Source organism: Rhea pennata, chromosome 18, assembly GCF_028389875.1.
Source record: "Rhea pennata isolate bPtePen1 chromosome 18, bPtePen1.pri, whole genome shotgun sequence".
Lineage (NCBI taxonomy): Eukaryota > Metazoa > Chordata > Aves > Rheiformes > Rheidae > Rhea > Rhea pennata.
This window is the reverse complement of record NC_084680.1, coordinates 12,243,159-12,257,490: the sequence shown is the minus strand read 5'-3', so window position 1 is coordinate 12,257,490 and position 14,332 is coordinate 12,243,159. Positions and strand designations below refer to the sequence as shown.

Sequence of the window (14,332 nt, the reverse complement as noted above, 5' to 3'; positions counted from 1 at the left end):
GCCCCCCAGCGCGTCTGCGCTGGGGAGGATCCCTTCGGTCCCTGGCACACCTTGCTGGATTTTGAGTTACGGGAAATCGGAGAGTTATGGAACATCCCTCCTGGAAGCGCGCGTGCCCCACGCACAGAGCTGTTTGCCAACATTTGCTCTCAGCTCCACTTCTGCGGCTGCCTCTCGGGAGCTTTCATTAAATAAAAAGGCACTTAAAAATCAGAAATTAAAATGAGATTATCCTTAGCCCTGAAACACTGACAGCTTGTTGAAACACATTGTTATAATCTTACTGCTGTTGGTCTAAAACGCAGCTTCATTGCTTATTAGCACTTCTGTTGGCCAGTTCTCTGTCCAGGCGCGAGCCAGGCACAGCCGTGGCATGGCCGGAGGGAGGCCACGGGGTTGGGGAGGAGGAACCCGGGTCCCGGCCCCAACTCCTCCTCCTCCTGCATTGGGGGTGGTGGGGGGACACGGTGTGATGCCCCCATCACCATGTTTCCTGCAGGGAGGGCCAGGAGTCCCCAGAGCAGTGGCAGAGGATGTACGGGCGCTGCTCAGGCAACGAGGTCTACCACATCCGCATGGGCGACAGCAAGTTCTTCATGGAGTATGAGGGCAAGAGCTTCACCTACGCTGCCTTCCACGCACACAAGAAGTGAGTGTGTGCCAGTCTGTGGCCATGGGGCATGGCAGGGTGATGGCAGGGGCTGACTGCCCTTGCTGGAGCAGTGGAAAGCTTTGGAAAAGACCTCGGGCTCTAAGGCCTTCACAGGGTGCAGAGGGTCAGAGCACGTTTGCTCCTCTCTGGCCTTGCCTCGGAGAGCAGGGCTGTGTGGGGGCCCACTTTCTGCCATCCTGGGGTTGATGCTGGGAGCTGGAAAGTGCGCTGAGGTCCTTTCTGCAAGCCTCATGATGAGGCTTTCCTTGAATGCCCATGTCCTGCTCCCACCCCAGGTATGGTGTCTGCTTGATCGGCATCCGGCGGGAGGATAACAAGAGCATCCTGCTGAACCCGGGACCGCGACATATCATGGCAGCATCCGACACCTGCTTCTACATCAACATCACCAAGGAGGAGAACTCTGCCTTCATCTTCAAGCAGGAGGAGAAGCAGAAGAAGAAGGGCTTTGCAGGCAGGGGTGCCTACGACGGCCCTTCGCGCCTGCCCGTGCACAGCATCATCGCGAGCATGGGTGAGTGCTGCTGGCCACCCACACAGCAGATGGCAAATAAACGAGCCGGCAGCCCCCAGCTCTGGCTGGCAGCGAGGAAAGCTGCTGTGGACGTCCCACCTTGTCTAGCCCAGCCATGGCCTCCCCATCCGCACAACGCAGACAGGGCTCTGCTCCTTGCAGCTTGGATGCTCTCAGCAAGCCCAAATACAATTATTAAAGCTCATGATGACCATTATCATTAACGGTGTTTGTCTGCGTAAATCTCCCAAGCCATAGCTAGAGAATAAATGCTGTTGGCCACCTCTTAAATCATGCTTGTGATTCATAACGTGATGAATAGCATGGTTTGCTCTGCAGCAAGCGGTGCATTTTGTCAAATGAAGAATATCATGAGTCATTACTTCCAGCTTGTATCTGGGGAGACCAAATTTGGGGGTTGTCTGGAGAGGCTGAGCTACAATAGGAAATTATATTTCAGGCAAATAACTTATGCGTTTATACTCAGAAGCATTGATTTGCATAGATTATCCCACAGCAAGCCACAGAGCGCTTTGCTGAACAGTGTTAGTCAACGTGCTCGTTATGTGGCTCGTTCTCGGAGGGACCTTTCTCAAAAGTATAGCAATAGAGAGAAATTGGGCAAGGACAAGTGGGTCAGCTGAATTCAGCTGGTTGGCTGGCCCAACTCCTGCACTTCATTTGCTGTGAAATTCACAGCTTTTGTAACCACCTAAAAACAACTATTCGATGAAGATTGAGATGAGGCTCTTGGCTGCGGTTTCGAACCGTGACTATTGATTTGATGGTCCCGTTCGATGCCTCATAGAGCCCCTTGCTGTGCTCCCTTCCCTGTCCCAGGTACAGTAGCCATGGACCTGCAAAACACTGAGTGTCGCCCCATCAACAGCAGCAAGCTGGCGCTGCCGGCCGAGAACGGCGCGGGCACGCGGCGGCCCAGCATCGCCCCCGTCCTCGAGCTGGCGGATACCTCCTCGCTGCTGCCCTGCGACCTGCTCAGCGACCAGTCGGAGGACGAGATGACGCAGTCGGACGAGGAGGGCTCGGCGGTTGCGGAGTGAGTTGCCTTTATCCGATGTGGCTGTGGCTCGTTTCGGAGAGCCGCGGGCCACTGCCCGACATCACTGATACAGAAGCATAAGTGATGCTATTGCAGGGCATCCCCTGCAATCATAATTGCATATATTTTGGAAATTTTCCATCTGCTGTGGGAGAGCTGTGCAAAGCATTCATCTGTGGTGGGCCTGAATCCTACCTCTGCTGCTTTGGAACCTGTTTCCAAGCTTCTGATTTTTGCACACGTGGAAAACTCTCTCCGTGACTAGTGGATTTTCTTTCTGTTGCAGGTATGTAAAAGGTTACCCACCAAACTCCCCATACATTGGAAGCTCACCAACATTGTGCCACCTTTTACCCGAGAAAGCGCCTTTCTGCTGCCTGCGGTTGGACAAGGTGTGAAGCAGAAGGGCTGGATGAAGGCAGCTCCTTCCTTCCAGGGGCAGAGTGCCTCCTTGTCCCAAATTTCCAAGGTTTAGGGTCAGAGTGGGCAGCTGTGAGCTGGGCACTGAGTCCTCACGCTTTCTTTTCTCTGCACAGGGCTGCAAACACAACAGCTTTGAAGATGCCAAGGCCTATGGGTTTAAGAACAAACTGATTATAGTTTCAGCAGAGACTGCAGGGAATGGACTGTATAACTTCATCGTCCCCCTTCGTGCATATTATCGGTCCCGCAAAGAGCTAAATCCGATTGTATTGCTTCTGGACAACAAGCAAGTACTTCTCCGTGGAGGTTTCCCATTGCGCCAAGCCCTTCCCTGTGTTCCCCTGGGCATTTCATACTGCGTGGGAATGGGAGAGCGGGGTGCTGAGGGGCAATGCCACTGCTATGGTGTCCTGTCTGTAGTACAGTATATTCTTCTGATGGGCCTGGGAACTTTTGTGCGAGTTTGCATGCGGGTAACTTTGCCTCTCGCAGATTTCCTGAACTGTCCTACTTTTTGTCACACCTCTTCCAGGCCAGAGCATCACTTTCTGGAAGCCATCTGTTGTTTCCCAATGGTTTACTACATGGAAGGCACGATCGATAAGTAGGTGTTTCCGTTGTTACTTTTGGTGCTGTCTAAATGTTCAGTGTTTGCCCCAAACTCGACGTCTGTGTTCCCGCGGTAGGCAGGCAAGAGGCACACCTGCAGCTCTTCATCCATCCCATGCTGTGAAGAGCCCCAGGGCCTGTCTTGTAGAGCTTACCACACTGCAAGTGCTTGGGTTGGCCAGCTGACCCTGGGACAGGGGAGCAGGGGAAGAGTTTCTGGGTGAGGGTAGTCTAGGCTTGGTCTAACCTTCCTCCTCGGAGGATCCCTGAAAGAGGTGCTGTGATTTCCGAAGCTCTCTCCCCAGGCCCCGTCTCCGCGGCATGCTCGCAGAGGGCTGCTCCCGTGGGTCCTTTCTGAGGGGGTGACTCTGCGCTCTTCTCTTTGGGACCTGCCAGCCTGGACAGCTTGCTGCAGTGTGGGATCATCTACGCGGACAACCTGGTGGTTGTAGACAAAGAGAGCACCATGAGCGCTGAAGAGGACTACATGGCAGACGCAAAGACGATTGTCAACGTTCAGACCATGTTCAGGTGAGATGTGACCATGGTGCTGGCTCTGTCACAGCCACGTACTTCTCCTGGGAACAAGACAAGGAAGGGTGAAGGTGGGAGGTGGTGATGATGGGGCGAGTGTCCCACCTGCATCTGGGCTTACACTAGGGAACAGCGGTCTAACCCCAGCCTATTTCTGAACTCAAACAGGCACAAGGATAGTTTTGGTCTTCCCCAGGCTACTCTCAAAGCTTTAAATGCTTAAAGCCCTCCATTTTTGAGCAAGCTGCAGAGCAGACAACAGGGCTCTTCCCCATTGCAGGCTCTTCCCCAGCCTCAGCATTATCACAGAGCTGACCCACCCCTCCAACATGAGATTTATGCAGTTCAGAGCAAAGGACAGTTATTCCTTGGCCCTTTCCAAGCTAGAAAAGGTAAGAGAAAGTCTTTCTCTTTGCATGCCTGAGTTTGGAAAGTTAATGTTAAAAGTGATTAATTTACAGCTCTTCATGGTCTTGTGCCCTCCTGCACGCTGCAGCTACCGTAATTAAGGTGCATCTGTCCCCGATAACCTGGAGCAAATAAATGGGTGGGCAATCGATCCTTGGGCTCTCTGCATCCTTCCATTTACCTACGTATTTATTCAGTGGCTGAAATTTGTGCTGTTTTTGTGCTCTACTGTCGGCTTGGGAATGTTGCAATAAACTCCCAAAACTCCGAGCAAGAGCAGGGAAGCTCTGAAGTCTGTGAGCTGGGGAGGCTGCATGATTTTTCTCCGTTAAACACACTGGAGGGATGTGACCAAACTGCTAACGGCAGCCCCAGCCCAGGGCGCTTACTCCTCCTCTGCGCCCCTTCTGCTTCTAGAAAGAGCGCGAGAACGGCTCTAACCTGGCGTTCATGTTCCGGCTGCCCTTCGCTGCCGGCAGGGTCTTCAGCATCAGCATGTTGGACACGTTGCTCTACCAGGTGAGACCGCGGCCGGCGCCAGGGAGCAGGTTCCCCTGGGGAAGGGAGGCACGAGGAAGGGCCCCAGGAGGCAGGGCTGTGTCTGTTGCTACGAGCGCGTCCAGGCAGCTCTGTCTGCCTCCACGACAGGCGTGAGGTTAGGACGTGTTGCAGATGAGACCACACTGCCGCCCATACCATCAGCTTGTGTCTTGGCATGAGCCGGGGGAATAACAGGACGAATCTTTTCTGTGGCTTCTTGTCCAAATGTCTCCTGCCAGTCGTTTGTGAAGGACTACATGATCACCATCACCAGGCTGCTGCTGGGCCTCGACACCACGCCGGGCTCGGGCTACCTCTGTGCGGTAGGTGCCAAGTTTCTGTGCGTTGAACCCTGCACACTGAGGCGCCCTGCGTGTGAGCGTGGGATGCGTCTGAGGGACCGGAGCTGTGACCTGAACCAGGGTAGAAACCATCCGCCCTTCCCGCCTGGATGTCAGCCAGCTGTTGGAGCCTTGGGGCAGGAGGCAAAATAGTGCTGGAAAGGCTGGTCCATTGCTCCCCCGTGTTGCACGGGGGGAAAGCCGGGGCCGCCAGGAGTCCTGGTGTCCTCCTCTCCAACGGCTGGGGCGAGAAATTGCCTCTGGTCGTCTTGCAGAACGCGGCCTGTTTGGGGGTCTGGGGCTGATGGGCTTGGGGGGAGCAGGGGAGCCGCGTTCAGCACCCTGCTGTCGCTCCAAGCGCCGGGTGCACCTAGGAGTGGTTGATTTTTATCCCTTTTTGTTCAGATGAAAATCACTGAGGACGACCTGTGGATCCGGACGTACGGCCGCCTCTTCCAGAAGCTCTGCTCATCCAGCGCCGAGATTCCCATCGGGATCTACAGAACGGAGTCGCACATGTTCGCAACCTCCGAGGTGAGTGGCTGCGGCAGCAGAGCCGGACAGCGCCCGGCCGGGACATCGCTGCCCGGAGGCGGCCGGCGAGGCCGACCGGCCCCGTCGGCCCTGACCCGGGAACGCTGCCGAAACGGCGGGGGGCGGGGGGGGGGGAGCCCCGCCGCGGCTTCGTTAGTGCCTGTGCCGCTGCCGGAGCGGACGGGGCCGGGCCGGGCCGGGGCGGGCGGCTGCTCCCGGCGGGCTTGGCCGGCGCGCGGCGCTGGTTTCCGGATCCCCCGGTGACACCGTTCGTTCTCTCTTCTCTTCTCTTCCCCCCCCCCCCCCGCCCCAAACGCAGCCTCACGACATCAGGGCGCAGGTGAGTGGCGTCGGCGCGCGGCCCCGAGCGCTTCGCCGGCCGTTCGGGATTTGCTCTGGATTTTAGCGCAGCTTCGTAGAGGCAGAACCGGCCGATTAAGAAATCGGTGCTACGGTGGGGCTCGCCCCACCGGGGCGGTGGCGGCGCGTCCGCCGCGGAGCAAGGCAGCGGCGGCTCCGTCCCGCGGGCGATCTCGCTACAGCAGCTCCGCGCGGGAGCACATCCGTTATTTTTATCCCAAGTTTCCCGTCCAGAGAGTTTTAGTAGTACAGAGCACTAGGAGCAGACGCGTGGATCGGAGGCGGGATCCGGTTGGCCAGGACGCTGGGGCAGGGCCGATCCCGAGGCAGGGGAGGCCGGGCCCATCGCGAGGGCAGGGGCCCGCAGCACGGCGCGGGCTGGCCGCCGGCGGAGTCCGGCCGCGGGCTGGGGCAGGGCCCGGGCGCGCGTGCCCCAAGCGCGGTCCTCGCGCCCCCGTCGTGACCTGCTGGGCTTCCAGTCGCAGATCTCCATCAACGTGGAGGACTGCGAGGACACCAAGGACGTGAAGGAGCACTGGGGCATCAAGACGGGCCACCACCGGAACTCGTGCTCCAGCGACCAGTCGGAGCACCCGCTGCTGCGGCGCAAGAGCATGCAGTGGGCCCGCCGCCTGAGCCGGAAGGGCAACAAGCACGCCAGCAAGAGCGCCGAGTGGATCAGCCAGCAGCGCCTGAGCCTCTACCGGCGCTCCGAGCGGCAGGAGCTCTCCGAGCTCGTCAAAAACCGCATGAAGCACCTGGGCTTGCCCACCACGGGGTACGGTGAGTGCCGGCCGGCCGCCCCTCTCGCTGGCGGCCGCTGCGGTGGGGCGTCCCCGTCGCGGGCGGATCAGGTAACGTCGCGCCAAGGCCGGCCCGGGCAGACGCTCCCAGGACCGGCGTCTGCGACGCGGAGCCTCGTCCCCGGCTCGTCCCCGCTCCTGCAGCCTGGCGCGCTCGAACGCGGGCGTCCCCGTAGCCGGGAGCCCTCCCGCCGCGAGCCCCCGGGCTTCGGGCCGCGACGCTCGTGGCGCGGCGCGCCAGCGGGCTCCTCCACGCCGGCGTTTGCACCTGCAGTACGACCCTCGCTGCTGCTCGCGGAGGCAGGACCCGCGCCCGAGGGCAGAGCGGCCCCGGGCCAGGTCAGCCCTTCGCGAAGCGTCGCGGCCCCGGAGCCCCAGGCACCGCGCTGCAGGGAGAGAGGAAACCTCGGGAGCTGCTGCAGCGCCCTTCTCTTCGAGAGTTTTAATCCCTCATCAAATTTTTTACGGAAAACGTTTCCGTAGCTCCAGGGCTGAGTGGTTTGCTTCATTCTGTGCAAAACCGGCCTCTCGCGCTGTGCCGTGGGTGCTGTGTGGTGTCGTGGCGTCAGCGCAGTGCGCGATCCCTCTGTGCAGCTGCATTCCTTTCGCTTTTCTCAACTGGCCTGTTGATGCTGGAGTCTGTCCCTCCCCTCGGCCCACCCTTTGGCTCTGGTGAAGTCTTTAGCCCACGGCTGTCTTGGTTTGGTTTTTCTTTTTCTTTTTTCCTTCCTTTCGTTCTTTCTTTTAAGCCATCCTGTGCTGCTGCGTGTTTGCCTCCGTGCTGGAAGAGCTTCCCCCGCCCGCCGTGCCCTGCCGGCCCCCTGCACGCACGCACGCGCGTGTGCACGCACGCACGCGCGTGTGCACACCTGCACGCACGTGTGCACACCCGCACGCGCGTGTGCACGCACGGCGGCCCCGGCCCCGCGCGAGCGAGGGGACCCAGCACAGGGGACGGGGCCGCGCACCGCAGCCCCTGCCCGGGAGCCGTGGCGGTCGCGGGACCCTCGCTTTGCGTTTCTGCAGGAATTGGGGGGTTTTTGATCTCTGATGTTGGCTCGTCCTTTGCAGCCTTCCGGGGATATGGAAGAGGGGGAGCAGGACAGTGAACACCTGCAGCACAGGAGGGTTTTGGAGCTGGAGGGCCAACAAGGGCCTTGCTTCCTCCCCAGGGAAGAGGGCTTATCCGTGGCCGATAAAAGCAGGAAAATCCCAGCCCGTTCCCGAGACCCTCTCTGAATTTGGGGCTCTGCAGGGTGCCTGGGCTTGCCGTGTCCCCGCCGCGTGTCGCGGCTTTGGGACGATGCTCCAGCGACCGCGTTTCAATTCGCACGGCCAAAAAAAAAAAAAAAAAAGAAAATCAGACAGGAGCCCAGGGAGCGGTGCTCAGCGCCGGGGCTGGGCCCGGGCGCCGCTGCTCCTCCGTCCCTGCTTCGCTCGTCCCGGACGTTTCCCGGGGAGCGGGGGGCCTCCAGCGCCAGGCGGCAGCGCCGCGGCCGCCCCCCGGCACGCCGGCCTGCCCCTCGCCCCCTTCCCCTTAGCTTTCGCCCCTTTTACTGCTGAAGTGCAGGAGCTCGTCTCCGAGGGTTGCCAAACCGCGGCTTGCTGACCTCTCTCTCTCTCTCTGTTTATGTCTGTGCCTCTCCCTGTATGTTCTGTAGAGGATGTAGCAAATTTAACAGCCAGTGATGTGATGAATCGGGTAAACCTGGGATATTTGCAAGGTAATTCCCTTTCCCTGGGAGCCACGCGTGGCTCACAGCGTGCAGCGTGCAACAAGATCATGCCAGCTCAGCCGGATCCGCTCCCTTGCCGGCTTTCGCCTTAGATACTCGAGCCTTTCGAGCGCCCGGTTGTTGGGCGCAGGTGGCAGGAGAAGGGCCGTCCTGCGGCTGCAGCGCTACCGAAAGGCTCCCGAGAGCCCCAGGGCAAAAAGCCCTCACGGATCCTTTGCTAGCTGGAAAGCCCATCGGTCAGCCGCCCTCCACCCCGTCCTCCCCGCGGGCTCCTTGCGACGCCGGCGGCAGCTCGAGCCGAGGACTGTAGCTCGCGCCGGGGAGCGGCACGCGGCGAGGACCGCCGCTAGCCGCGCTCGGTGCCCCGCGGGCCGGCGGCGCCCGGCGCAGGGAGCCGGAGCCCGGCGCTGCCGCCGAACCCCGGGCGACCCAGGGCGGCTCCGCCGGCGCCAGCCCGAGGCCGCGGGGGCCGCGGAGGGTGGGGGGGGCTGGTGCGGCGCTGCACCCCCCGGCTCGGAGGGGCGCGGAGCAGAGCCCCCGCGCCGCACTGCCCGGCGAGAGCCCCTGCCCCACGGCGAGGGCACCTCGGGGGGCGAAACCTCGGCGCTTTCCCGCGAGCCGGCGGCCGCTTCGCCAGGGCCACGGCTGCCGGCTGCACCCGCGTTCCCCCCCCTTCCCTTGGTTTTTTTTGCTTCGCGGTGACGCCCCCAGCCCCCAGGCCGGGCGCCGCGGGGGGCCGAGGCTGCAGGCCCGGCGGCGCAGCTCCGCCTGCCCCGCAGCGCTGCCGCGGCGCTGGGCGCTGGGCGCGGGCCGGGCCGGGCTGCGGGCGCCGGGCGCCGGGCGGGAGCAGCCGCCGCTCCGCGGGGCCCGCGGCCGCCCCGGCAGCGCTGGCGGGCAGCAGGGAGCACAGCTGCTGCCCGGACCCACGTGCACCTTCCCGGGCACACGTGCACCCTGCACCCCCCTGCACCCCCCCCCCCGGACCCATGTGCACCCTCCAGACCCACATGCACCTCCTAGACCTGTGTGCACCCTGGACCCACCTGCACCCCCCCCCAAACCCATGTGCATCCTCCGGACCCACATGCACCTCCTAGACCTGTGTGCACCCTGGACCCACCTGCACCCCCCCCCAAACCCATGTGCATCCTCCGGACCCACATGCACCTCCTAGACCTGTGTGCACCCTGGACCCACCTGCACCCCCCCCCAAACCCATGTGCATCCTCCGGACCCACATGCACCTCCTAGACCTGTGTGCACCCTGGACCCACCTGCACCCCCCCCCCCGGACCCATGTGCATCCTCCGGACCCACATGCACCTCCTAGACCTGTGTGCACCCTGGACCCACCTGCACCCTCCCTCCGGACCCATGTGCACCCTCCAGACCCACATGCACCTCCTAGACCTGTGTGCACCCTGGACCCACCTGCACCCCCCCCCCCGGACCCATGTGCATCCTCCGGACCCACATGCACCTCCTAGATCCACATGCACCCTGGACCCACCTGCACCCTCCCCCCGGACCCATGTGCACCCTCCGGACCCACATGCGCCTCCTAGATCCACATGCACCCTGGACGCCCATGCACCCATGGACCCAAGTGCACCCCCCAGACCCACAGGCACCCCTGGACCTACATGCACTCCCTGGGCCTACATGCACCCCCCCCGACCCACATTCACCCTGAACCCACACACAGTCCAGGTCCTCCACACACCCTGGACCCACATGCATCCTTGGACTCAGGTGCACCCCAAACCCACATGCACCCCATACCCATGTGCACCCTGGCCCCGGTTTGCCCCTGTGCACAGCCTCAGCTGCCGTGCCGGGCTCGCGGGCAGCCGCACCGGGGGGGCAGCACCGTGCTGGGGGGGGCGGCGGGGAGGAAAAGCCCCAAGCCAGGAGCCGCCGGGTGCGCGAGCCAGCGGGTCGCCTTGCAGCGAGGTCCGCGCGCGCCATTCCCCTGCCTCCCCCCCGCCATCTCCCGCACCCCGCGGCCGCCCCTGCATCCATCCCACCCCATGATCTTGTTCCGGGCTGCTCGGGGGGCGGCCGGCGCAGGCCCCCTGCGTGGGTGCAGCCGCCGGCGGGGCCGAGCGGCGCCGGGGCAGCCGCGGGCGCCGCAGCCCCCGGCTCTGGGCGGTTTGGGGGGGACGGGACCGTGTTCCCCAAATCCCTCGGGCCGGGGGGAGCCGCCGCGGGACGATGCTCGAATTACGTAGCGTGGCGAGGGCGGGCGGTGGCAGAGCCGCGCGGCCCCGTGTTTGGCGAGACTAACGTGTTTCCTTTCTTTGCACTTAAACCAGGTAAGACCTCCTGGGGGTTTGGGGGTTTGTTTTTATTTTTTTTTCCGGGGGTGGAGGCAGGCGCGGGCCGGGGCGCGCAGCGGGGAGGTCCCAGCGGCCCCGCGTCGCAGCGCCCTGCGCCGCTCTTGCAGACGAGATGAACGACCACCAGAACACGCTCTCCTACGTGCTCATCAACCCGCCGCCCGACACGCGGCTGGAGCTCAACGACATCGTGTAGGTACCCAGCGCCGGGGGGCCGGGATGGGCCGGGGGGGGGGGAGGGTGTCGTGCTGAGCCGCCTTCGCCCCGCAGGTACCTGATCCGCTCGGACCCGCTGGCCCACGTGGCCCACGACGGGCAGAGCCGCAAGAGCAGCGGCAGCGCCCGGCTCGGCCCCTGCAGCCCCGAGACCCGCGACGAGACGCAGCTCTGAGCCCGGCCCGGCCCCCCGCGCCGCCGGGCCCCCGCCCGGCACCGGGCCCCGGCGCCCGGGGGGCTTTTCCCATGGATGTGGCCACCCGCGAGGCCACGTGCCGCTGCCACAGAGGGTCCTGGTGCCATCATGGAGGGTCCTGGTGCCACCACCACGGAAGGTCCCAGTGCCACCACCACGGACGGTCCCAGTGCCACCACCACGGAGGGTCCTGGTGCCACCACCACGGAGGGTCCTGGTGCCACCGCCATGGAGGGTCCCGGTGCCACCACCACGGAGGGCCCCAGTGCCACCACCACGGAGGGTCCTGGTGCCACCACCACGGAGGGCCCCAGTGCCACCACCATGGAGGGTCCCAGTGCCACCGCCATGGAGCGTCCCGGTGCCGTCAGCCCACGGGACCACAGGGAACTTCCTCCGGCAGAAACACCAGATGTATTTTTCATCTATTTTTGCACACTTCAGGCCGTCGACGTGTGAAGGGTTTCTCTGACTGCCGAGTGAATCACCGAGCTGTTAACTTTATATACTTTTACATTCATGTATTAAAACTTAAATGTGATTTTTTCCCGCCCCCAACGAGAAGCCTGTAAAGCACAAGGGCACCATGACACCCCGCCGGGCATCCCCGCCCCGCGCCGGACACACGGCTGGTTGCCGTCGTCACCCCTCGCCAGCCATTCGCCGTGACACACAATAAAGTTGTTTACAAAAAGAAAAAAAAAAAAAAAAAAGAAAAAGTTTAAAATCACAGCTTTAAGCCGTTAATGCGAGTGACTGTGCCAGTGCTCCCCGTCCGCCCCGGAGCGACCTGGCGGCCCCCGGCCGACCCGTGCCACCGGGAGGCCCGTTTCGGCCGCACCGTCCCACGCCGATCCCACGGCGCCCGGCTACAGGCGTCCTGGAGGAAAAAGGAGATAAACGGCAAAGAGAGGAGGTGGCTCCTGCCAGCTCAGGGACTGGATGGGACTCGGGGTTGTCTTTCCTTTTCCATATCCTCTTTTTTCTCTTTTCCTTTTTCTCTTCTCCTTTTCCATTTCCTTTTTGCTTTTTTGTTTCTTTTTACCTTTTTTCTTTTTTTCACTTTTTCCTTTTCCATTCTCTTTTTTTCCCTTTCCCTTCCCCTTCCTCTACCCCGTCTCTCTGGCCGCGCTCAGTCCGTGAGCAGCTCCCGTCCCGCTGGGCTCGGTCAGCCGAGGAGCTGGGAGAACAACCAGCGCGGCTCCAGTGCCGCCGCTGCGAAACGGAGGCATCAACAGAGCCAGCGCCCATGCTTTCATGCCTCTTTCTTTTTTTTTTTTTTTTTTTTTTGGTCTCTTTTGGGTAAGGTAGAGGCTTTTTTCTGCCTCTGTGTGTAAGCGTTCGTGCCGGCCCCGGCGGAGCAGCAGCCCTGCGGGCTAGCGGGGGACGCGGCTGCGGCTGGGCGCTGGGGCAGGCGCCCCCGGGGCGCTCCGACCTCGTCCCCAGAAGCGGCTTTAGTTACTCAAGTCCAGGTTTCGGGCTTGATTTGCCTTTTTTTTTTTTCTTTTTCAAGCCTTCTGTAGCATGCAGGTGGTGGTGGAATAAAGCTGTAACCGGAGAGCAGTGTTACAGGTTCAAAGAAGAAAAAGGGAAAAAAAAAAGAAAAAGGAAAAAAAAAAAAAAACACCAACCCCCCCCCATCCAACCCAGCGGCAGCGCGGCGAGCGCGGGACGGGCGTGCGAGCCGGCTGGGTTTGCGAAGCCGAGTGCAGCAAAGCCGAGCCCGCAGGGTAGCGGAGCCGCCGCAGGCGCCTGGAGCTGCAGCTTCTCCTCCCGAGGGAGCCGGCGTGCCGCGGCCCGGAGCGGCCGGCTCGTGTCTGGGAGAGCGACCCCGAAGGGAAGGGCCCAATCCTGGCAGCCCCCCGACCCCAGCGCCAGGAGACACCAGGGGTAGAGGAGCCCCTCGAACTGGAAGACGGTTGGAAAATACATATATGGTTTGTGATAATACATAAAAAAAAGAGAAATCTTCTTAATATTGTTGTATTTTGATAATGCTTCTTTTTTTTTTGTTGTTTACTATATAAATACATGTATTTAAAAAAAAGTTACGTGTATAAATGGTACACATTTTGCATATGTTTTATTTCTATGGTGTAAATTTATAGCAGACATTCTAACGGGATGTTCAAAAGAAAAATACTGTAGATATTTACCTGCGGTCAACGGGCTTCTGAGAACAAATGTTTAATTTTTCTAATTCTTCAGACTCGGTTCCAATACTAATGTAAAAAGACAAAACAAAAATATTTTATTTTTTATAACGGTCCTGAAACCAGTGATGCTTGGGGTGCGGTGGGGCTCTTGGGAAAGGGCTGGCTCAGAGGGGCTGAGACCAGCCAGTCCCACTGGCCCGACATGCTGCGGCGCTGCGGGCGCCCGCTGATGGGTTTTGCTTCAGCTCGGTGACTAAGACATGAGCCACAAAAGCAAAATTAAAAAAAAAAAAAAAAAAAAAAACTCAGATGCTAATCGTCACGCTTAATTTGGGCTTCGGCAGCAAGCCCAGTGGCTCTCGGGTATTTTTGGCAGCAAGCCCAGTGGCTCGGGTATTCAGGACGGGGCTGGGGTCTTTACGTAGGCGCCTCCGGGCCGCGTTCCCGTCTGCTCCTTGCGGCACAAGGACGTGCTTGGTGCAAGGACCAGCTCAAGCACCACAAACCGGAGCCCTCGCAGGGGTTCATGAGGCACTGGGTCTTTTCCGCTGGCTGCGTGTTTGGAAAGCAAGGACAAACGGGGCTAAGGGCCAGCTGCTACGCTGCATGATGCCGCTTACCCTGTTATCTTCGGCCGTGGTTTTTTTGGTTTTTTTTTTTGTTTGTTTTTTTTTTTTAAGGAAAAGTTCAGCTGCTGTCGCAGGGAGCAGGCTTTTCCCTCACTAGTGCAAGGCAAAAGGCGCTGTCCTGGTAGACCAAAAAGCTCAGCTGCTGTCCTACAGTGTCTGGGTGGGGGAACAAACTGCTACTGCTCCAAGGAGTTGGCTAATTACTAAACGATAAACTCGGGGGAGGATGCCTCCGGGCGGGAGCTATCCGCGCTTTAACGC

General features: G+C 60.8%; 1 protein-coding gene across 1 annotated transcript in view; it reads left to right on the top strand.

The window, feature by feature from the left end:
* KCNT1 (potassium sodium-activated channel subfamily T member 1) overlaps positions 1 to 13,231 on the top strand; it is a 37,738-nt gene extending 24,507 nt beyond the window's left edge. Inside the window, exons 17-32 of the mRNA XM_062591317.1 lie at positions 500 to 649; positions 949 to 1,187; positions 2,028 to 2,244; positions 2,534 to 2,639; positions 2,784 to 2,956; positions 3,203 to 3,274; positions 3,676 to 3,810; positions 4,094 to 4,205; positions 4,639 to 4,740; positions 5,001 to 5,084; positions 5,508 to 5,636; positions 5,956 to 5,976; positions 6,476 to 6,779; positions 8,461 to 8,523; positions 10,982 to 11,066; positions 11,145 to 13,231. Coding sequence (XP_062447301.1) covers positions 500 to 649; positions 949 to 1,187; positions 2,028 to 2,244; positions 2,534 to 2,639; positions 2,784 to 2,956; positions 3,203 to 3,274; positions 3,676 to 3,810; positions 4,094 to 4,205; positions 4,639 to 4,740; positions 5,001 to 5,084; positions 5,508 to 5,636; positions 5,956 to 5,976; positions 6,476 to 6,779; positions 8,461 to 8,523; positions 10,982 to 11,066; positions 11,145 to 11,265 — 2,113 coding nt within the window. The 3' untranslated portion in view covers positions 11,266 to 13,231. The remainder of the gene's footprint in view (positions 1 to 499; positions 650 to 948; positions 1,188 to 2,027; positions 2,245 to 2,533; positions 2,640 to 2,783; positions 2,957 to 3,202; positions 3,275 to 3,675; positions 3,811 to 4,093; positions 4,206 to 4,638; positions 4,741 to 5,000; positions 5,085 to 5,507; positions 5,637 to 5,955; positions 5,977 to 6,475; positions 6,780 to 8,460; positions 8,524 to 10,981; positions 11,067 to 11,144) is intronic.
* Positions 13,232 to 14,332: the final 1,101 nt, after the last annotated feature.